The sequence below is a fragment of the Nymphaea colorata genome, chromosome 4, assembly GCF_008831285.2.
Source record: "Nymphaea colorata isolate Beijing-Zhang1983 chromosome 4, ASM883128v2, whole genome shotgun sequence".
NCBI lineage: Eukaryota > Viridiplantae > Streptophyta > Magnoliopsida > Nymphaeales > Nymphaeaceae > Nymphaea > Nymphaea colorata.
Window position 1 is genome coordinate 23756955 of NC_045141.1, and position 23134 is coordinate 23780088.

The window sequence follows — 23134 nt, forward strand, 5'->3', positions numbered from 1 at the left end:
GAACGGTGCCATTAGGTCCTCAGAAGCTGGACAGGCCTGCTCATGGCCAACTGACACTCTGCTTATAAAAATGTAATTCCAGCTAGTGAACGTGAAAGGCGCATATTCGTGTCAGTAGATTCAGCGGAGCATAAGTTGGGTGACCGGTGAGGAAGGATACCGCATCACTTCTATATACAGAAATCACAGTATTGGTTTCAAGTACCAAGAACAGAGTACGAATCTTATGGCCTAGACCCTTCAACGTACTGGCCGCCTAAAATGGCGGGTTTGGACTCCGGCTTCCGCAAGTTATACTACTTTGGGGATGCGAGACATCGTAAAATTTTTTTGTAAATTAGTTTGTTCGGGCTTGGACGATTCAAGCATTGCCATCAAAATGCCTGACTTTGGAACATGCATTCAAGCATTGCCATCAAAACGCCTGATCTTGGGATACGCACTAAGAACTCAATCTATCAAATGCTTCCCCAAGTTAGTTAACCACTAACTCTTTACTTCTCAAGGGAGCGTTTGAATGACCATGAAAAGGATTTTGTGAAATTTCAAAGAAAAGGGCGTAAAACAGAGTCATCTACATAGGCCATCGGTGCATCCCGAAATCAGATAATAAGGCTGTGGAAGAAAAAGTGACGACTTTTTTCCACAAAAATTTGTTCTTGAAAAAGTCCCGAATGTTAGAAAATGACTTGTTTGAAATTTTCAATACATATTTTTAGTTTACCGAAGTCCAAGGTTTTTCGCCTGTCTGTCCAACATGACTACATGCTTGATGCATGTCACACACGGAGCCACAAACTTAATTTCCCATCTTATTTATACGAAATAAGAATACTGCTTCCTTGTTTAGGACACTAAATAAGTCCACTGAAACAATGACCCAGAAGGGAGCAAATGGTGAAGATACAAATACACAATAAACCACAGGAAGATATCATCTTATTTTCAACTGTTAAAGAGAAAGGAAGCACTCCTGGGCTTGTAAAACCAAGTCATGGTCGTCCCATTCATCACGATAAGTCTCTGGTCGAGCCCCCCTGTTCACCGAAGCTGCCTCGTACATTCCCTTCCTCCAGCTCTCCACCATTGGGCAGCCGCATTGCATTGCAAGCCAATCATCATACTCGAACTGTCAAAGTTGCAGCAGTTTTTTCCCAAGTTAAGACCATTATATAATAAGCTGAATGTCAACAAACACCAGATTGGCAGACGGTGCATACATTGATTCCACACTCACAATAGTCAAATCTGAAAATAGAAACTTTCATGCTTGTGATTGTTGGTCAACCACACGAATATGTGATTGCAATCACAAGCTGAGAAACTGTCACCTTTGCTCTCACGCCTACTTCTGAAATAACCTAACCTTAAGTGATATTAACAAGACGAGAACAACTGTACCTGACATTCTGACATATTATGAGTATAACGCTTAGGGTAACCAACAGATTCTATCTGGGAGTAAAAAGCTTCTACATCCTCCATCATCTCTTTTTCAGTTGGAAGCGAAATCTTTTCTGAGAGAATGCCTGCCACCCATTTGCATTGTAATTCAAACATCGGAAAAGGAAGCATCTGCAGTAAAACAAAAGAAGCATTAGCCCCTGAATCATAACTAACACCATTGCTTTACTGTGTCTGAGAGAAAACCTTCCATGGTATGCCAACGAACGAAAGTGATGGAGCCAATGGTGGTGGGAAAACATGCTTATACAGTGGGCCAACCCGGTTATCATCCACAGTCACAAAACCGTTTGTCTCCAGAAACGAGAAATGATATTGGTAGCTGCAATTAGATTCAGATAACAGACGACAATTAAAAAGAGCACCAATGCAAGTTCAAGGCTGTAATGAGTTTTGCTTTGGGTGGGGCAACTAAACGCCATCTACAGAATGAGTCAAAGTGGACAGGACAGAAAATCCATCAGCGGACAGACTACTAGAAAACTTAGACCAAGCCACCAAGGGCGTAAGTAGTAAAATATATACAGGAGGCAGCTCCACTGTTTCCACACCAATGCATAGGCCATAAGTTTTGGAGGAAAAGCTAGCATATCTTTCTCTATAAGTAGACAGGCAGATTCAGGTTGAACCGTGTGAAGAGAAAAAATATGGCTCAAGCATGCTGGTGTTTGTATGTGCATGTCGAATATGTATCCCACAAAAAGAGCTACCTCAAGAAAACCTACTTTTAAAAAGCATCGTACGGCAAACCAAGTTTACATAATACTGTACCCCGTGCAATGTAGAATGACATCAGCTTCAACTGAACTTCCGTCGGTGAATACCACTTTACCATCCTCATGGGCACTTTTGATCTGCATAGTTTCAGCTAATATTAGCTTTAGTGTTTCACTCGATGACGTGGTACTATTTTTACTAACAGCTTCTTCTGCAGTAACTTTTGAGATGTTAACAGTAGAGGAACTTTATTACCGTGGGATGAAGCCACATGTTGTCGCTGCCTGGTTGCCTTTTTGTCGTTTCGATCAATGCAGACCTTGAGGATATATGAACTTCCTTCGCCATTGGAGCAATGTCTCTAGAAATATCAGAACCACTGGCTGCATCACCTATTAAAACCACTACCTAAAAAGGAGATTAAAGGTAAATGTGATGCACAATTATTTGGCATCTCGGATGCATGAAATAGGCCATTCCAGATTTGAATGAGCAAAATAGGTGCCTATGGTGACAAGGGCGTATTTGGATTTCGTATGCCCACTTAACAATATCATTCGCATGGGTGGGGCCAGTGCAGACCAACTTTTGAAAAAACTTGATTGTTTCATGCGCCAAGATTTTGAAACGCAAGCAGCTCTTTAGCATGTAACAGGAATCAAACCTTTATTTAATTTGGACACATTCCTAAAGAAAGAAAATGAACAGCCCTGAATGTAAATCAGTAAGAAAGAAACTGAAAATGTCCCAGACCAAAATTTATATCGAACTATGCCCGAAGCAGAGGGTAGATTATCGAATTTCAAATGCAGAGGATTCGCTATTTTGATGACATGTTTGAGACAAATGGATTAATGAGGCCATGATTTTAAAATAGCGATCTGGCATCCCTGATGAAATTTCAGAACTACTTAAAGACATAATCAAATAATGATCTGCTTTTAGAATATAATGACATATACAGAAGAAGTCTGTGTGGAAAACGATCATACTTCCATCTTGGGCAGGCCGCCCCAGATGTAGAGCGCTATGACAATTAGCAGGCGTATTTCAATCATTCGCATACCTTATCCTCAAATGGTTCAGGAACACGATAGTTGTGGCTGTGAATTTGCTTGCCTGGCCATCGATCAACACCTACAAGGAGCAACATTTGGGAAGCAGTCATAAAAGAAAGTAATTGAAGAACAGAAAGAAATTTAATTTTACAACAACAAAATTTATTCATGGCAGCATGGAGATAGGCTAGCACTTCATTTTCATTGTCTCCTCTTGCTGAGACAAAGCCTTCCCCCTATAATCGATCCGTGCCTTGTCAGTCTAGGTGAAGGTTCCTCGAAGAATCCTTCATTTCGTTGTTGTACTCATTTGAGGAGATACCACAAGTATAATGTAAGTTGAAAACACGATTTCGTAGTATGAAATGCAAAGACCGAATCAGCATTGCATCCAAACATGCAAAATATGAGACTCGAAATTAAAATGAAGGCAGTAACAGGCAGCAGCTCAAGCATATAGTTCATATTCTTAACACTCATAATCCTGCTTCACATCAATCAGGAATTAATTACATTCCATTTCAGTTTGTGAACAGGGTAGAATCCAACCCCCCTTCATGTCCATGCATAATGCAAGGTATAAGGTAGCACCAAATTACCAGGGATCTCAGCGATACGAGGCTCTGTGTGATGGCCGCTGCAGACCACGACAGCATCAAAGACCTCACTCGCATCGACGGCCTCCTCGCCGCTGAGGACCTTCCGCGACCGAACCAGCCACCTCCCGTCCGCCACCCTGGTTACATGGAAGACGTCGGTTTGGAATCGGATCAACTTCAAGAGGTCGAAGTCCAAGGCGAAGTCGGAGAGGTAGGCGAGCACCTCCTCGTGGCTGGGGAACCGCCGGTCGTCGCGGCCGGCCACCGCCGTGAACGGGTAGTCGAGAAACCCCATTGATTCCCTAGGGAGGTTGGTGCGGAGCGACTTGTAGAGGCTGCTTTGGACCACCATCCGACTGGGGTCGCGGCCGAGGAGGTCACCGGAGTCGACCTCCGAAGTATAGACCCACGTGCCGCCGACGGTGTCACCCCGCTCGAAGACAACCACGCGGTGGCCCTCCCTCTTCAACTCCCTCGCCGCCACCAGCCCCGCGGCCCCCGCTCCGATCACCGCCACCTCCTTCGCCTCCAGACCGTCGCTCGCTGTGCCTGTACTCCCCATCTTTCTGTCTCTCTCGCTCTCCGTGTGTGTGGTGGCTAGCTCCACATTCACCAAGTAGGCGTAGTAAAGTTATAGACGTGAAAGGTGGATGTGAGGTCCAGCCATGTGGGAGGACAATTCGTTGGATCCGGTTTATAATCCGATCATAGATATTATTTCTAGATTTAGATCAATCAACTACGCATATCTGAGGTTAGGTTTCTTGTTTCAGATGAACACGACACAGTGGTTTTCACACTAACTCTGTAATGGACTGTTTCTACGGGTCCAGAATCCACATTCAGGAGTCCTTTGCATGTAGGCACCCTATGCCCTTCCGATCTCATTTTGTTTGGCTCTGGATCTTTACACTGTAGCCGGCACCAGGTTTCACAGATTGGGGACATGGCAAAGCATGATGGCACATTGTTATGCGGACCCTAATTGGACTGTATCACAATGGGGAGCCCATGATCCTAGAGGAGGAAGATAGTTGTTGCCTGTACGTCTCTTCCTCTTGCATCATACTCTCTGACTGGTTTCAATTTTAAATTTTCAACTCCAACTACCTAAATGTACCATCCTCCTCATTTTTCTCTCTCCCACTTCTTTTTCTTTCTTCCTTTTTTAAGTGTTACAGCGGGCTCTGTCATGTTCATTTGCGGCCTCAAGCCCATAGATTTCATGTGGACTGGTATTCTAGGCACTGGCACAAACAAAGCGGGACCAAATGTGCCTGCAGTGTCGTCCTTGGCTGTATTACCATGAGAAGACGTGGGCAGTGATGCATGCTTAATGGACTTTCGTGAGCGTCTGCAAGCATGTATCCACAAAATAGGAAAAAAAGAAAAGCTAGTGATACAATTAAGAGTCATCCGCCGATGGTGCATGCGCATTCCAAGTTGTCTGCTAGACTCCTTCTGAAAGAGTTCAAGTTGGAAAGGACATTACATTACACGTGACTACCCAAGGCGTACGTCTCTTGCCTTGGACTGAAACAGCGAAGTTTGCAACTAGCATCGATCCAAATGATTCCCTTTGTTGAGTTCACATCGCTCTCTCATTATATGTGTTTCATTGACATAAGTATTCGGTGAAATTTTTCACAACATCTCGTCCTTTAAACCATATTAAATATCCCTCAACTCAATACCAAGATCCTTCAATGCCATCGACATAAAATGTCTTTGTGAATTGAACGGGAACATGCTTATTTGCATGCCACCCATTTGTGCTATCCATAATTGGGCGAGAGAGGGAGGGGTAGCCCTCAGTTATTAAAACTCAAATTTATTGGATCACATTTAGATCTATGATCCAAGAGTTTCCAAACACGACATATCACTACTTGTCATCTATTAGTTGATTTGCTCACTAGTTTGTAGAGCATGGAAACTAATAAATATGAGAAACTGCCACAGCAAATAACCGAGGCCTACCACCACGGTCGATATTTTAGAACGTCTTTCTTTTAAGAGGGAAAATTTGCGAACGATTTTTACGTTTTTCCTTGATGCGGTGGATTATCGTTTGAAAATTTTGCAAATGGAGGCTCAAGTTTTCAGAACCTCAAATTTTGAGGACCAACAAAGAGACCCTCAGCATTTACTCCATTGTTCATAAATGTGCGCCTTCACTGACGAAGATGGACGAAGACTTTCCTTTCTTTTGCTAATGACCACATTACGTCGCTCTGTAGCCTCCTGTCAGCCCACCTGTAAAACCTCTATCCTTTCCCGACCAAAGGAAAACTGTACAGATAATACTACAACAATTTATAGAAGGCCCAAAGACCACCTTCTTTTGTGTCATAACATTGTGTAGGAGATTGCTTCTAGATACCCACAAAATCAAAATATTTGTAGATTGTTCAACTCCTCACTAACACATAAGCAATGGCTGCCAAGACCACCATTGTGCTGATTCTCTTCTTTGTCTTTTGTTCTTCATTGGACCAAGCTACGGGCGCTTCAAACACTCAACGTTTGGCAGGTCCTTCCAAAACCAGGGATCTTAGTGTGGGTGATCATTTTCTCACATGAAACGACCCCTTTTGGATGGAGACTATGATAAAATTCAAGAACAACACTAGAGGACCACTTCCAGCAGAATTAGGTCGTCTTCACAACCTGTTGCAATTACAGTAATATTACAGAGCAGCTTCCATCTTCAATATTTAAACTATTCTGCTTTAATGGAGTTGGAGTTGGCACCAAATTCCATCTCCCCCACCAATTTGCTTTTTACGTTGCACAAACTGAATACAAATTCTGTCTGTATTTATGTGAACGGCTCAGGCCATTTTGGTATATTAGTTATTTCAAATAACTTTCTCTGTCAACAACCGTCAAAAACAGGGTTTCATTTGTGAGAAAGTAAAACTTGAGGGCCTCCATGTTGCCCTTCAAAAGTTGAGGGTCGATGTATCATAGGCTTGGAAACATGAGCGTCTATCTGTTATTTTTTCTTATCATTTCCTTTTGATGCAATGGGCTGTGAGTCGTGGCGGCTCACCATTTTTTTTTTCTCCTCTTTTCTTTTCTTTTCTTTTTTCGAAATGATGATCGTGAAGCCCAATTGCATCTTATAAAAATAACACCATGGAAAGCTCAATTCAAACTTCATGTGGAGTCATGAACTTAACATGACACCTTTTAAATGATCTTCTTGCCACCTGCTGACGCTTATCTAGGTGCCATGGATAAATCACCATTGTTCCATATGCTAGCGGAGTTCCCGATGCCTATGACGTACCAGTTGTCCTTCGGCCTTGTGGTGGTACCAAGCGGCAGTATAATGCAACGCCCAGGGTTCAAAACTGGTATATGTAGAGTAAAAGAAAGGAACACGAGGAGTATGAGGCATATACCACTCATCTTTGTTTCCACATGCTAACAGAGCTCATTGTTTCCCATATCTTACAAGCCCACAGTTTTGGTGCATCCGAAGCAGTGTTGTAAAATTTAGTTTCTGAACCAAACTATGAAGTTGCCAATTCGGTGAATCGGCCCTATTTTGATTCAGGTAAATCAGTCAAAAATTTAAAAAATCATTTCAAAAAATAAATGAAAATTGTAAAAAATAAACAAAATAAGAAATAAATATATTAAAATTCTAGTGAGAATTTGAATGTGGCGCTTTTGAATCAGCTGGTTCGGGCCGATTCTGGTAACGCATATCCAGACACCAGGAGTGGAGTTGAGAAGTATGGGATAGCACAACATGAAGACCAACTGAACCAGCCGTGAATTTGTTCAGTCTTGGAACCTATTCACCACAACGTAAGGCACAAGACAAGTCACCTCTATCCAGTAGTAACATCAAAGCCCTGCAGCCAGTTAACAGAAAAACTAATTTTATCGTCCCGAAATTTCAATGGTTCACCATGATTTCCTGAGAATGAGAAACTTGCTTCATTCTTTATCAGAATTATTACAGAAATTTCAGCGAAACAATGTTCTCATAAGTGCTACATGGGAAAGAACACAAGAAAGATACCGTCATATTTTCAACGTCTTAAGTGAAAGGAAGTGTTCCTGGGCTTGCAAAACCAAATCATGGTCATCCCATTCATCACGATAAGTTTCAGGCTGTGTCCGCCTCCTCTTGGAAGCCTCAGCATACATCTTCCTTCTCCAATTCTCCACCTTCGGATATCCACATTGTGTTGCAAGCCAATCATCATACTCAAACTACAAGTAGAAAATGGCTTTTGACCCAAGTCAGTAGCATGAAAATCAATTCCACGGAACAAGAGATCCTGTCATAACGAACATAACTGACACACATTTTTCAACAACAAGTTTTCAGCTCAGCTGGGCACCATTGCCAAAGTAATCTTTGTCGGGCGGGGGCTTCGGTTTCTACTCCCCTGCATACTAAGTCCTTATTTGTTTCACACAGTTTTCTGTCAAGACTCAAAATAGATCATTCTACCAGAAAAATATCAAAAATTGGAGGGCAAATATAACGAGCAACATAAAACGAGGGGGACCCAGCCTCAATATTGAAAAGTTTTGACTCCAACAGCCTAAATCTTCTGTTCTCCATAATTTTCTGCCTCCCCGTCTTCTTCGTCTTCTCTCTTTGTTGTAAGCGTTACAGCGGGCTATGTCATGTTCATGTGCCGTCTGAAGCCCACGGATTTCAAATGAATTGGCATTTTAGGCACTGGCACACGAGAGAGGGACAAAATTTTTCCCGTTCAAGTTGCTTCTTGGCTGTATTATCATGAGAAAACAGGGAAAGCGAGGCTTAAGGGAGTTTTGTGGGCTTTTGCAAGCATGTATCCACAAATAAAAGAACAAAGGAAAAGCCAGTGGCACAATTAGGAATCATCAGCCAATGGGGCATGTGCTTACCCAGTTGGTGTACAGCCCTTTTGTTTTAATAATAAGGTTGGGAGACCTACTCTCCCCGCAGGCTTGCACCGAGAAGATACAACCCCAGGCTCAAGCCTCTTGCCTCGGAGTCAAACAGCGCAGTTCGCAAGTCCAAATGATTGCCTTTGTTGAGTTTTCAAAAAGAAAAATAACTTTTCCTTTCAAAACGTGTGATTCAAACAAGGTATTTTTTTGCATGTGATTCAGGACGACATGCATGAGAGAAGTTTGCATCAAGATGATTGTCCAACAAGAATGTTGAAATCGACAGACCTCATACGGGAAAGGGGGTTGGACTTGACATGCGGATCTCATATCCTTCCCATGTGCAAGGAGGCAAAGACCACCCTCACAGTAGTGATTTACTGCCAGTAGCCGAGGGCTTCTGTAGCTGAAACTCAGGCTTGGAAAGAAAGAGGAAGACAGAGAGACGGAGCCATATGAGCTGGTTGGGTCTGTTGCTTACACCATTCCCTTAAAAGGTTTTCCTTATTTTCAAATGAATATTTTTAAATATTTTTTATGCTATGTACTCCTTTGACATGACAACTGCTCACACCAACCTTCCCAAGGTTTCTTTGTTTTCAAATTAATATTTTTAAATGTTTGTTATGTTGTGTATAAGAGTGTCTACATGTAAATCTGCAAAGAGTGCCCCCTCCAGATTTTGTTTCTGACTCGGCCAATGGAGAGAAGTGGATACTAGTTAAGGGTTATGTCAAGGTGCGCACGCATACATGCACATATTCACAGAGAGAGAGAGAGGGAGCAAAGGACAGCAAGTCATTGACAAACAGTACCACAGAGAGAGAGAGACGAGAGGAAGATACTTGGAGGGGTTGTTTGGCTGGGAAATTCTTTTCTCGTTTTATTTAGATGGAAAATACTTGCATTGCCCACATGAGTTAAGTGACGTATCCGGTACTTTCATGCAATGCTTTGGATGATGATCGTGGTGATGATGGTGGTGATGATCACGGTCATTGTCATGACCATGGAAGTTTCTGAGTACCAAGATGGAAATGACTCAGCTATTTAGATTTTAAAACACGATTTGTACAATTTTTCTCTTAGATTGGTCTGACGAAGATCTTTTCCTACAATGGGCCTTTGCCTCCAAAGGCGAGTTAATGGAGTTTATCACATGACCCGGGATGCACCTGTCATCCTGTCTTATGTAGGACTCTGTTGAATAATTGGATAATCTTTAGTCTTATGGCCTAGACCCTTCAACATACTAGCCTCCTAAAATGGCCGGTTTGGACTCCGGTTTCCGCAAGTTATACTACTTTCCCAAGTTAGTTAACCAATAACTTTTTACTTCTCAAGGGAGCGTTTGAATGACCATGGAAAGGATTTCGTGAAATTTCATAAAAAAGGGCATAGAACAGAATCATCTACATGTTGAAAACATAAAAATGAGAAATTTTAATGTGGAGTAATTTTATTTATCCACGGAAGCCTTAAGATTGATAAAGTATTTCAACGTCTTATATATAGGCATTACAGCGGAGGCAACTCATTTTAAGGAGTTGATACAAAATATTCATTATCAACACAATGGTTCCTTGAGTTGTGCTTGTTATTAACTGTTTCCAGAACCGTTGACATGATCTTTTGCCTCATATTTGCTAACAATCCTTTCCATAATGATGGCATCCTCATCAAATGTGTTGCACTGTTAACCATCGTTCTTTTCATCTTCCCTTGGAGGGTGCACAAGTCCAAATTTGTCATGGAGATTTTGTAAAGGTAGATCATGTTTTGGGAGTGATTCAAAAATCCTAAGTTTGATTCCTGAAGATTTTGTTAATAGGACTGAGTCCTTGCTTTGGCAAAGAATGCAGTGAACTCTTTCATCGTCTGCAAGCCATCTTTGGGCTTCGATCTTCTTCTCCTGCTCATTAATGAAGAAGGCAGTGATCTCTTTGATCGTCTATAGGTCATCTTTGGACTTCAATTTTGTTCTCCTGCTTTGATATCATGAAGAAAAACAAAAAAGATAGGAAATTTTAAAGTGCATTATTTTTATTTATCCACGAAAGATCATTGGCTTTGAAATTGATAAAGTATGTCAATCTTTTAGCTGAGATAACTCCAATTTTAAAGAGCTGTTACAAAATATTCATTATCACAAAACCGTTTTCCAATATTCTGCTCGTTAACTATTTCCATAATTCATCATCTTGATTTTTGCCACCATATTTGCAAACGATCCTTTCCATAATGTTGGCATCTTTATCATATGTGTTGTGCCCTTAACCATCATTTTTTTCACTACATAGCCCCTCAGTGCATCCCGATGATGCTGTCGAAGAAAAAGTGACGACTTTTTTCCACAGAAATTTGTTCTTGAAAATGTCGAGAATGTTAGAAAATTACTTGTTTGAAATTTTCAGTACATATTTTCAGTTTACCGAACTCCAAGGTTTTTCGCCTGTCTGTCCAACATGACTACATGCTTGATGCATGTCACACACGGAGCCACAAACTTAATTTCCCTCCTTGTTTATACGAAATAAGATTATAAGAATACTGCTTCCTTGTTTAGGACACTAAATAAGTCCACCGAAACAATGACCCAGAAGGGAGCAAATGGTGAAGATACAAATACACAACAAACCACAGCAAGACATCATCTTATTTTCAACTTTTCAAGAGAAAGGAAGCTCTCCTGGGCTTGTAAAACCAAGTCATGGTCGTCCCATTCATCACGATAAGTCTCTGGTCGAGCCCCCCTGTTCACTGAAGCTGCCTCGTACATTCCCTTCCTCCAGCTCTCCACCATTGGGCAGCCGCATTGCGTTGCAAGCCAATCATCATACTCGAACTGTCAAAGTTGCAGCAGTTTTTTCCCAAGTTAAGACCATTATATAATAAGCTGAATGTCAACAAACACCAGATTGGCAGACGGTGCATACATTGATTCCACACTCACAATAGTCAAATCTGAAAATAGAAACTTTCAAGCTTGTGATTATTGGTCAATCACACGAATATGTGATTGCAATCACAAGCTGAGAAACTATCACCTTTGCTCTCACGCCTACCTCTGAAATAACCTAACCTTAAGTGATGTTAACAGGACGAGAACAACTGTACCTGATATTCTGACATATTATGAGTATAACGCTGAGGGTAACCAACATCTTCTATCTGGGAGTAAAAAGCTTCTACATCCTCCATCATCTCTTTTTCAGTTGGAAGCGAAACCTTTTCTGAGAGAATGCCTGCCACCCATTTGCTTTGTAATTCAAACATCGGAAAAGGTAGCATCTGCAGTAAAACCAAAGAAGCATTAGCCCCTTAATCATAACTAAAACCATTGCTTTACTGTGTCTGAGAGAAAACCTTCCATGGTATGCCAATGAACGAAAGCGACGGAGCCAATGGCGGTGGGAAAACATGCTTATACACTGGGCCAAGCCGGTTATCATCCACAGTCACAACACCATTTGTCTCCAGAAATGGGAAATGATATTGGTAGCTGCAATAAGATTCATATAACAGACGACAATTAAAAAGAGCACCAATGCAAGTTCAAGGCTGTAATGAGTTTTGCTTTGGTGGGGCAACTAAACGCCATCTACAGAATGAGTCAAAGTGGACAGGACAGAAAATCCATCAGCGGACAGACTACTAGAAAACTTAGACCAAGCCACCAAGGGCGTAAGCAGTAAAATATACAGGAACAGCTCCACTGTTTCCACACCAATGCATAGGCCATAAGTTTTGGAGGCAAAGCCAGCATATCTTTCTCTATAAGTAGACAGGAAGATTCAAGTTGAACCGTGTGAAGAGAAAAAATATGGTTCAAGCATGCTGGTGTTCGTATGTGCATGTCGAATATGTATCCCACAGAAAAGAGCTACCTCAAGAAAACCTACTTTTAAAAGCATAGGCAAACCAAGTTTACATAATACTGTACCCTGTGCAATGTAGAATGACATCAGCTACAACTGAACTTCCATCGGTGAATACCACTTTTCCATCCTCATGGGCACTTTTGATCTGCATAGTTTCAGCTAATATTAGCTTTAGTGTTTCACTCGATGACGTGGTACTACTTTTACTAACAGCTTCTTCTGCAGTAACCTTTTGAGATGTTAACAGTAGGGGAACCTTACCGTGGGATGAAGCCACATGTTGTCGAAGCCTGGTTGAATTTTTGTCGTTTCGATCAATGCAGACCTTGAGGATATATGAACTTCCTTCGCCATTGGAGCAATGTCTCTAGAAATATCAGAACCACTGGCTGCATCACCTATTAAGACCACTACCTAAAAAGGAGATTAAAGGTAAATGTGATGCACAATTATTTGGCATCTCGGATGCATGAAATAGGCCATTCCAGATTTGAACGATCAAAATAGCTGCCTATGGTGACAAGGTCGTATTTGGATTTCGTATGCCCACTTAATAATATCATTCGCATGGGTGGGGCCAGTGCAGACCAACTTTTATAAAAGCTTGATTGTTTTACGCGTCAAGATTTTGAAAACAACAAAATGCAAACAGCTCTTTAGCATGTAACAGGAACTAAACCTTTATTTAATTTGGACACATTCCTAAAGAAAGAAAATCAACAGCCGTGAATGTAAATCAGTAAGAAAGACGCTGTAAATGTCCCAGACCAAAATTTATATCGAACTATGCCCGAAACAGATGGTAGATTATCGAATTTCAAATGCAGAGGATTCTGTATTTTGATGACATGTTTGAGACAGAAATGGATTAATGAGGCCATGATTTTAAAATAGCACTCTGGCATCCCTGATGAAATTTCAGAACTACTTAAAGACAATCAAATAATGAACTGCTTTTAGAATATAATGACATGTACAGAAGAATTCTGTGTGGAAAACTATACTTCCATCATGGGCAGGCAGCCCCAGATGTAGAGCGCTATGACAATTAACAGGCGTATTTCAACCATTCGCATACCTTATCCTCAAATGGTTTAGGAACACGATAGTTGTGGCTGTGAATTTGCTTGCCTGGCCATTTATCAACACCTACAAGAAGCAACAGTAGGGAAGCAGTCATAAAAGAAAGTAATTGAAGAACAGAAAGACATTTAATTTTTATAACAATAAAAATTATTCATGGCAGGATGGAGATAGGGTAACACTTCATTTTCATTGTCGCCTCTTGCTGAGACAAAGCCTTCCCCTCTCTAATCGATCCGTGCCTTGTCAGTCTAGGTGAAGGTTCCTGGAAGAATCCTTCACTTCGTTGTTGTACTCATTTGAGGAGGTACCACAAGTATAATGTAAGTTGAAAACACGATTTGGTAGCATGAAATGCAAAGACCGAATCAGCATTGCATACAAACATGCAAAATATGAGACTCGAAATTAAAATGAAGGCAGCAACAGTCAGCAGCTCAAGCATATAGTTCATATTCCTAACACTCATAATCCTGCTTCAAATGAATCAGGAATTAATTACATTCGGTTTCAGTCTGTGAACATGGTAGAATTCAACTCCCCTTCATGTCCATGCAACGTATAAGATAGCACCAAATTACCAGGGATCTCAGCGATACGAGGCTCTGTGTGATGGCCGCTGCAGACCACGACAGCATCAAAGACCTCACTCACGTCGACGGCCTCTTGCCGCTGAGGACCTTCCGCGACCGAACCAGCCACCTCCCGTCCGCCGCCCTGGTTACATGGAAGACGTCGGTTTGGAATCGGATCAACTTCAAGAGGTCGAAGTCCAAGGCGAAGTCGGAGAGGTAGGCGAGCACCTCCTCGTGGCTGGGGAACCGCCGGTCGTCGAGGCCGGCCACCGCCGTGAACGGGTAGTCGAAAAACCCCATTGACTCCCTGGGGACGTTGGTGCGGAGAGACTTGTAGAGGCTGCTTTGGACCACTATCCGACTGGGGTCGCGGGCGAGGAGGTCACCGGAGTCGACCTTCGAAGTATAGACTCACGTGCCGCCGACGGTGTCACCCCGCTCGAAGACAACCACGCGGTGGCCCTCCTTCTTCAACTCCCTCGCGGCCACCAGCCCCGCCGCCCCCGCTCCGATCACCGCCACCTCCTTCGCCTTCATAGCGTCCCTCGCTGTACTCCCCATCTCTCTGTCTCTCTCGCTCTCCCCGTGTGTGGTGGCTAGCTCCACATTCTCCAAGTAGGGAGTGAAGTTATAGACGTGAAAGGTGGATGTGAGGTCCAGCCATGTGGGAGGACAATTCATTGGATCCGGTTTAGTATCCGATCATAGATATTATTTCTAGATTTAGATCAATCAACTATGCATATCTCAGGTTAGCTTTTCTTGTTTCGGATGAACACGACACAGTGCTTTTCACACTAACTCTGTATTCGACTGTTTCTACGGTCCAGAATCCACCTTCGGGAGTCCTTTGCATGCAGGTACCCTATGCCCTCCCGATCTGATTTTGTTTGGATCTGGATCTGTGCATTGATTGCCAGGTTTCACAGATTGGGGACATGGGAAAGCATGTGAACGTGATGGCACATTGTTATGCGGACCTTAATTGGACCGTATCACAATAGGGAGCCCACGATCCAAGAGGAAGACAATTGTTGCATGTACGTCTCTTCCTCCAGCATCATACTCTCTCACTCGTTTCAATTTAAAATTTTTTACTCCAACCACCTAAATGTACCATCCTTCTCATTTTCCCCTCTCCCACTTCCTTTTCTTTCTTCTTTTTAAAGTGTTACAGCCGGCTATGTCATGTTCATGTGCGGACAAACAAAGCGGGACCAAATGTGCCTGCAGTGTCTTCTTTGCTGTATTATCATGAGAAAACGTGGAAAGTGAGGCTTAATGGACTTTTGCGAGCGTTTGCAAGCATGTATCCGCAAAAAATAAAAAAAAAGAAAAAAGAACAAAGGAAAAGCTAGTGATACAATTAAGAGTCATCAGCCAATGGTGTTGTCTGCTAGACTGCTTCTGAAAGAGTTCAAGTTGGAAAGAACATTACAACGAACGTCGCTTGTCTTGGACTAAAACAACGAACTTAGCAACTAGTTCACCTCTCTCTCCTTATATGTTTATATGTGTGTGTGCACACCCCTGCCGATCGAAAGTTTCATTGACATATGTATTCATTGAAACTTTTCATCGGTCACACACACACACACACACACATATATATATATATATATATATATATATATATATATATATATATATATATATATAGAGAGAGAGAGAGAGAGAGAGAGAGAAAGACGCACACACAGAGACAGAGAAAGAGATCCCTCAACTCAATACCAAGATGCCTCAATGCCATCAAGATAAAATGTCTTTGTGAATTGAACGGAGAACATGCTTATTACATGCCACCCAGTTGTGCCATCCATAATTGGGCGAGAGAGAGGGGTAGGCCTCAGTTATTAAAACTCAAATTTACTGAAATCACATTTACATCTAAGATCCAAGAGTTACCAAACACGACATATCACTACTTGTCATCTATTGCTTGATTTGCTCCCTAGTTTGTAGAGCATGGAAACTAATAAATATGAGACTGCCACAGCAAATAACTGAGGCCTACCACCACGGTCGATATTTTAAAACATCTTTCTTTTAAGAGGGAAAGTTGGCGATCGATTTTTACTTTTTTCATTGATGCGGTAAATTATGATTATCTGAAAATTGTGCAAATGGAGTCTCAAGTTTTCAGAACATAACGAGCCTCAAAATTTGAAGACCTACAAAGAGACCTTCAGGTTTTACTCCATAGTCACAAATCTGCGCCCTCACTGGCAAAGATGGACGAAGACTCTCTTTCCTTTTGCTAATGACCAAATTATGTCGCTCTGTACTGTATCCTCCTGTTAGCCCGCTTGTAAAACTTTTATCCCTTCCCGACCAGAGGTAATCCTTTTACACTGTGCAGAAATAATACTACAACAATTTATAGAAGGCCCAAAGACCACCTTCTTTTGTGTCATAACATTGTGTAGGAGATTGCTTCTAGATACCCACAAAATCAAAATATTTGTAGATTGTTCAACTCCTCACTAACACATAAGCAATGGCTGCCGTTTGCCAAGACCACCATTGTGCTGATTCTCTTCTTTATCTTTTGTTCTTCACGGGCGCTTCAAACACTCGACGTTTGGCAGGTCCTTCCAAAACCAGGGATCTTAGTGTGGGTGATCATTTTCTCACATGAAACAACCCCTTTTTGATGGAGAATATGATAAAATTCAAGAACAACACTAGAGGACCACTTCCAGCAGGTCGTCTTCACAACCTGTTGCAATTACAGTAATATTACAGATCAGCTTCCATCTTCAATATTTAAACTATTCTGCTTTAATGAAGTTGGGGTTAGCATCAAATTCCATCTCCCCAACCAATTTGCTCTTTACGTTGCACAAACTGAATACCAATTCTGTCTGTATTTAAGTTAACGGCCCAGGCATTTTGTTATATTAGTTATTTCAAATAACTTTCTGTCAAGTGTCAACAACCGTCAAAAACAGGGGTTCAGTTGTGAGCATCATTTAAGTAAAACTTGAGGGCCTCCATGTTGGCCTTCGAAAGTTGAGGGTCGATGTGTTATAGGCTTGGAAACATGTGCGTCTATCTGTTATTTTTTCTTATCATTTCCTTCTGATGTAATGGGCTGTGAGTCGTGGCGGCTCACCATGTTTTTTTTTTTTTTCTTCTCTTTTCTTTTTTCAAAATGATGATCGTGAAGCCCAATCGCATCTTATAAAAATAATACCATGGAAGTAGAAGGTTCAAACTTAATGTGTAGTCATGAACTTAACATGACATCTTTTAAATTATCTTCTTGCCATCTGCCCAAGGAGCCATGGACCACTCACCATTGTCCCATATGCTAGCGGAGTTCCCGATGCCCACGACGTACCAGTTGTCCTTCGGCCTTGCGATGGTACCAAGTGGCAGTATGATGGAACGTGCAGGGTTCAGAACTGGTCTATGAAGCGTAAGAGAGAGGACTACGAAGCCTATGAGGCATAAACCACTCATCTTTGTTTCCCACATGCTAACAGAACAGAGCTCATGGTTTCCCATATCTTACAAGCCCACAGTTTTGGTGCATCCGAAGCAGTGTTGTAAAAATCAGTTTCTGAACCAAACTATGAAGTTGCCAATTCGGTGGATCGGCCTATTTTGATTCAGGTAAATCAGTAAAAATTTTAGAAAATCATTTGAAAAAATAAATGAAAATTGTAAAATTAAACAAAATAAAAAATAAATATAATAAAATTCTAGTGACAATTTGAATGTAGCGTTTTTGAATCAGCTGATTCGGGCCAATTCTGGTGACGCAGATGATGATTGGCTTGCAACACAACGTAAGGCACAAGACAAGTCACCTCTATCCAGTAGTAACATCAAAGCCCTGCAGCCAGTTAACAGAAAACTAATTTTATCGTCCAGAAATTTCAATGGTTCACCATGATTTCCTAAGAATGAAAAGCTTGCTTCATTCTTTATCAGAATTATTACAGAAGTTTCAGCGAAACAATGTTCTCACAAGTGCTACATGGAAAAGAGTACATGAAAGATACCGTCATATTTTCAACGTCTTAAGTGAAAGGAAGTGTTCCTGGGCTTGCAAAACCAAATCATGGTCATCCCATTCATCACGATAAGTTTCAGGCTGTGCCCGCCTCCTCTTGGAAACCTCAGCATACATCTTCCTTCTCCAATTCTCCACCTTCGGATATCCACATTGTGTTGCAAGCCAATCATCATACTCAAACTACAAGTAGAAAATGGCTTTTGACCAAGTCAGTAGCATGAAAATCAATTCCACGGAACAAGAGATCCTGACATAACTAACAGCCGACACACATTGTTCAACAACAAGAAGTTTGCAGCTTAGCTAGGCACCATTGACAAAGCAATCTCTGTCCAGTGTCTGGCGAGATAAGGAGGGGGGCTTCGGTTTCTATTCCCCTGCATACTAAGTCCTTATTTGTTTCACATAGTTTTCTGTCAAAATAGATCATTCTACCGAACATATCAAAAATTGGTGGCCAAATATAACCAACAACATAAAATGAGAGGCACCCAGCATCAATAAATGATAGTTTTGCTTTGTCAGGGCAAAGGTTAGTCCTACCTCCTATGCAGATTGCATTTTGAGATCAAAATTCTATCCCATGAAAATTTTGTAAAGTTGAAAAAAAAAAAAAAAGGCCCAAGAGATGTACAGTTCTAACCTGGTAACCATCCATGTTATGCGTGTATCTTTTAGGATAGCCAGTAGCTTTTAGCTGGGTATAAAAGGCTTCCACGTCATCCATCATCTCTTGTTCAGTTGGCAGTGCAATCCTTCCTGAGAGAATGCCCGCCACCCATTTGCTTTGTAGTTCAAACAATGGAAAAGGAACAACCTGCAATAAGTAGGTGATACTTTTATCAGTTTATGCCTTCCATTATAATCATATCGTTGGTTTTATACTAGGCACCAGAGAAAACCTTCCAGGGTATCCCAATAAAAGAAAGAGACGGTGCTAATGATGGTGGGAAGATGTGCTTATAAAGCGGTCCTACTCGGTTGTCATCCACTGTCACAATAACATTTGTGTCCAGAAATGGGAAATAATATTTATAGCTGCAAAAAAGAAGATAACAGCATGGTCAAAATTATCAAATTTAACAAGGCCAAAACAACAAAAAGCATGCTTCACAAACAAAGATTGATTGTCTACAATGCAAAGACCGAAAGTATGTTCTCAAATATGAAAACCAAGATCAACCAAACTGATATGTCTGTGCTACTGCTGCATTCAAGGAAAATAAAACCTTAAACTTCTACCTTAATCTAGGATTTTCTTTCATGATCTTGCAACTGTTTGCTCAATTGCTTGTTTGTTAGATTACTGTGATCAACTGAGGTCAAGCAGGGCAAGGGAAAATGGACATCTATGAATCACTTTAATCCAGACTATTTCAGCTTCATTCTTAACACATATACTATACCCTGTACAGTGCAGAATGACATCTGCAATTACTGAAGTTCCATCATTGAAGATCACCGTGCCATCTTCAAGGGTGCCTTGAATCTGCAGGGATTCGGCTATATTAGTTTTACCAAATTTATTGCTCGGTGTTGTCACTTACTCTTTCTCCATTATGTTTTTTAACAACTTCTTGACACTACAAAAACAGAAGAACCACAGAAACAATGATTATTACCATAGGATGGAGCCACATATTATTATAGCCTGTTTGACTCTTTGTTGTTTCATCAGATGCAGACCTTGAAGAAACATGGACTTCCTTGGCCACGGGAGCAATATCTCTAGAAATATCAGTAGCACTGGCTGCGCTGCCTATAAGAACCACAACCTGACAACAGGCAGGTAAAAAAAGTGAGAGACAACAGTACTTGGAATCCTACAACGATGATCCAGGCTCCAGACCATCTTAACAAATACCAAGTTGAGGATGGCATCGTGCAGCCTTACTCTCTGTCCACAAAAGAGGAATGGTCTATAAATTTGTGACGTATTCAATGTAAAAACCACATCATTAAGGGATAGATTATAGAAAAAAAGTGAAAACCGTTAAAAAATGAAGGGTGCGGTAAAACCTGTGCTTATTAGCTGATGTCACAGGCCAGCTGATCCATATAAAAGGACAAGATATACAAACCAATATTAACTGAACTACTTGCATATTTTTTCTGAAATCTTCATACTAATAAAACACAAATAGAAACAAAGTCTAACTGAGTTGATTATTCCTGAACTACACTGCAAGAGCTGGTTCGAAGTAGAGCCTACAAGGATGTCTAGCATTCACAACATAGTTGCTGACAAACCGCCAACAATTATTAGCTGGCATATTGCAAACTGTTAACATACCTTACCTTGGAATGATTCGGGAACACGATAGTTGTGACTGTGAATTTGTTTCCCAGGCCACCTGTCAACACCTGTAAACAGCAAATGCAAACCTCATGGAACAGCAAAATGACCCTAATTCAGCGGAATAGTGCTCGTCTATGCATTAGATACCTCATAATCAACGCATTATTAATACTTCAGTACCAGCCAAAAGCATATCAAAAAATACGGAGAGCTCAAGATGTGAGAACTGCTAGACACGAGATTAAAACTAGAATAGCACTGTCTACAAGAATAGAAGCAAATGCCATCTTAGACATGCCGACCAAATAGGCTTTTTCATCCACAGAAGCGAGTAGTAATATATCACTCTTATCTCAAGCTAAACGAGATTGCAGTGAACACATAATTTTTGTTCCTTTAGGCTTTAACCAACTCTATAAGCACACTGCGAACAACTATGTAGAATCGAAGAACCCATTACAAATACATGACTGAAAACCATTTCATTGCAAGGTACAGTAAACATCGCGAAGTCATCTGTCCATAACCACGCAAACAAAGGAGCACGATCTAGCTGCAAGCATTATTGGACCAACTATTCTTAGTGAAACGACATAATCTTGCAATCAAACAGTAGGCAATAAGAGGAAACGCAGCACTAAAGATGCAATTGTATATCTCTTCCGAGAAAATCTAAAAATATTCATGCCGAATTTCTTCACGATACGAAACGATTATCACGGAAGATTACTCATTTTCTTAAAAGTTAAAACAAGGAATAACACCAATGGTCACCATCAAAAGAGGTTGCAATAAGGAGGTCACAACTACGCTGCAATTGTATCTTTCCGCAATGGAAACGAAGATGATGCCTCAATTGCATTTTGTCATCAAAATGGATCAAACTTTAGTTTATTAAGGAATTATACCAAAACGAAGATGATAAACAAAGGCATGAAACCGCAGCAACGCGAAACTGGGGAGAGAAAAATAGGACAAAAAGTAAATTACCAGGGATGTCTGCAATCCGGGGTTCCGTGTAATGGCCGTTGCAGACAAGGACGCCATCGAATAGCTCATTCGTATCAAGAGACACATCATCGTCGAAGACCTTCCGTGATTGGACCAGCCACTTTCCGTCGGGCACCCTGCTCACGTGAAAGACATCGGTCTTGAATCGGATACACTTCAAGAGATTGAAGTCCCTAGCAAAGTCGGAGAGGTAGGCGAGTACCTCCTCGTGGCCGGGAAACCGCCGACCGTCCCGGCCAGGCACCTCCTTGAATGGGTAGTCGAAGAACCCCATGACCTCCCTGGGTAGGTTGGTTCGGAGAGAACGGTAGAGGCTGGTTTGAACTACCATGCGTTTGGGATCGACCCCCAGAAGGTCATCGGACTCGACCTCCGGCGTGTAGACCCAGGTGCCGCCGACACTGTCCCCCAGCTCGAAGACCACCACACGGTGGCCCTCCCTCCTCATCTCCCTAGCAGCCACCAGGCCAGCAGCTCCAGCCCCAATCACTGCCACCTCCTTCGCAGCCGTCCTTCTGGGGACGGTCGAGCGGCTTCCGGCGACTGTCAAAGCCGTTCGAGTGGTGGGCATTGCCATCTTCGTTGGAGCAGAAACGTACAAACTTCGGGATCCAATTTCTAGGACCGTGAGACGCCCTCTCTCCCTGGCTCCCTATTTCTGATAATAACAAGAAATACGTATGTGCAACATATAGGTTCAGAATAATCAAACTTACGGGAAAGCTTATGAATTGCGAAATGAAACATCGATTGGGGAGGTCGCATTTGAAAAAACATTTCAGCGTTAAGTCACGAGTTGTTGTGTGCAAGTTGAGACGGTAATAAGAAAAAAAAAAAAGTTAGAATGTAACACAATCACTGTACTTTCTCGTGAAACCAGTGAAGTCCAAGCTCATGCACGCAATAGTTTTGCATAAATGCTCGATTAAAATCTCTATGCAGATGGAAGGAAACAACAATAGGTGAAGACAAGAGCTTTTCTTTGGTATTCGTCTTGGTATAGCTGAAGATAAGAGGTTTCTTCTGCCACAAGCCTAAATCTGCCGAGAGAGTTTTTTGAGGAGGCCAGGAAGAATGGCTTGGAGCTTAGCAGCTTCACACTGAGCAAGAAGGCGGCATGGTAAACATGCACATGCCATGTAATAATCAGGCTTGTAGTCTGATGCCTATGAGGTAAATATTTCCTCCTTTTCCTATTATTTATAAAATAATAGAAGATGAAGAAAATTACAAAAATATGATCAAAGTTGATGATTTTACAAAAACATGCTCAAGGGGACGCTTTGGCTTCATCCGCGTTCAACTGAACATAGACATAGATTAGCCAAAAGGTTACGAAGGTGTTTATCCTTCAAAGATGAAATTGCTGCTGGAGCTTATGGACGTTGATATAGAATTTTTGGATCCACTTTCATTAGTCCCCGACAAATTTTATATTTAACTCTTAAGATGGCCTCCTCTAATGAGAAAGCATCAAAGCGATGTCCAAATGGCGAAAGATAAAGCGGAAACAGA

General features: G+C 41.6%; 3 protein-coding genes across 4 annotated transcripts; all 3 read right to left on the reverse strand.

Annotated features, from left to right (window-relative positions):
• Window positions 1–769: 769 nt before the first annotated feature.
• Window positions 770–14886, reverse strand: LOC116252920 (flavin-containing monooxygenase FMO GS-OX-like 4). The gene is made up of 8 exons (XM_031627540.2): window positions 14840–14886; window positions 3839–4387; window positions 3248–3318; window positions 2437–2589; window positions 2236–2318; window positions 1651–1786; window positions 1402–1575; window positions 770–1129 (listed from the first exon to the last, which is right to left on the reverse strand). Exons 1-8 carry the CDS (start codon window positions 14844–14846, stop codon window positions 953–955), a joined length of 1350 nt encoding a protein of 449 aa, XP_031483400.2. The 5' UTR covers window positions 14847–14886; the 3' UTR covers window positions 770–952.
• Window positions 7829–22691, reverse strand: LOC116253684 (flavin-containing monooxygenase FMO GS-OX-like 5). Of its 2 annotated transcripts, none has more exons than XM_050077315.1 (7): window positions 21599–22691; window positions 20603–20673; window positions 19932–20084; window positions 19716–19798; window positions 19212–19347; window positions 18953–19126; window positions 7829–8071 (listed from the first exon to the last, which is right to left on the reverse strand). In XM_050077315.1, exons 1-7 carry the CDS (start codon window positions 22194–22196, stop codon window positions 7880–7882), a joined length of 1407 nt encoding a protein of 468 aa, XP_049933272.1. In that variant the 5' UTR covers window positions 22197–22691; the 3' UTR covers window positions 7829–7879. The 2 variants fall into 2 exon arrangements, with proteins under 2 accessions (XP_049933272.1, XP_031484481.1); XM_031628621.2 differs by lacking the exon at window positions 7829–8071 and adding an exon at window positions 18137–18489 and having other exon boundaries at window positions 21599–22684.
• On the reverse strand, window positions 11207–14822 carry LOC116252919 (flavin-containing monooxygenase FMO GS-OX-like 5). The gene is given in 8 exon segments (XM_050077316.1): window positions 11207–11591; window positions 11864–12037; window positions 12113–12248; window positions 12690–12772; window positions 12889–13041; window positions 13706–13776; window positions 14292–14379; window positions 14382–14822. Coding segments are annotated over 8 exon segments (1341 nt in total). The 3' UTR covers window positions 11207–11396.
• Window positions 22692–23134: the final 443 nt, after the last annotated feature.

What these genes read in the sequence shown, in the direction of transcription:
- LOC116252920 (XM_031627540.2), bottom strand. An exon ending in CTGAACCATTTGAGGATAAG is followed by an intron (nt 2,590 to 3,247) that starts GTATGCGAATGA and finishes TCTCCTTTTTAG; the next exon opens with GTAGTGGTTTTAATAGGTGA. An exon ending in TCGTTGGCATACCATGGAAG is followed by an intron (nt 1,576 to 1,650) that starts GTTTTCTCTCAG and finishes GTTTTACTGCAG; the next exon opens with ATGCTTCCTTTTCCGATGTT.
- LOC116253684 (XM_050077315.1), bottom strand. Translation starts at nt 22,196, where the DNA reads ATGGCAATGCCCACCACTCGAACGGCTTTGACAGTCGCCGGAAGCCGC. An exon ending in CCGGATTGCAGACATCCCTG is followed by an intron (nt 20,674 to 21,598) that starts GTAATTTACTTT and finishes TGCTGTTTACAG; the next exon opens with GTGTTGACAGGTGGCCTGGG. An exon ending in ATAACATGGATGGTTACCAG is followed by an intron (nt 8,072 to 18,952) that starts GTTAGAACTGTA and finishes TTCTACTTGTAG; the next exon opens with TTTGAGTATGATGATTGGCT.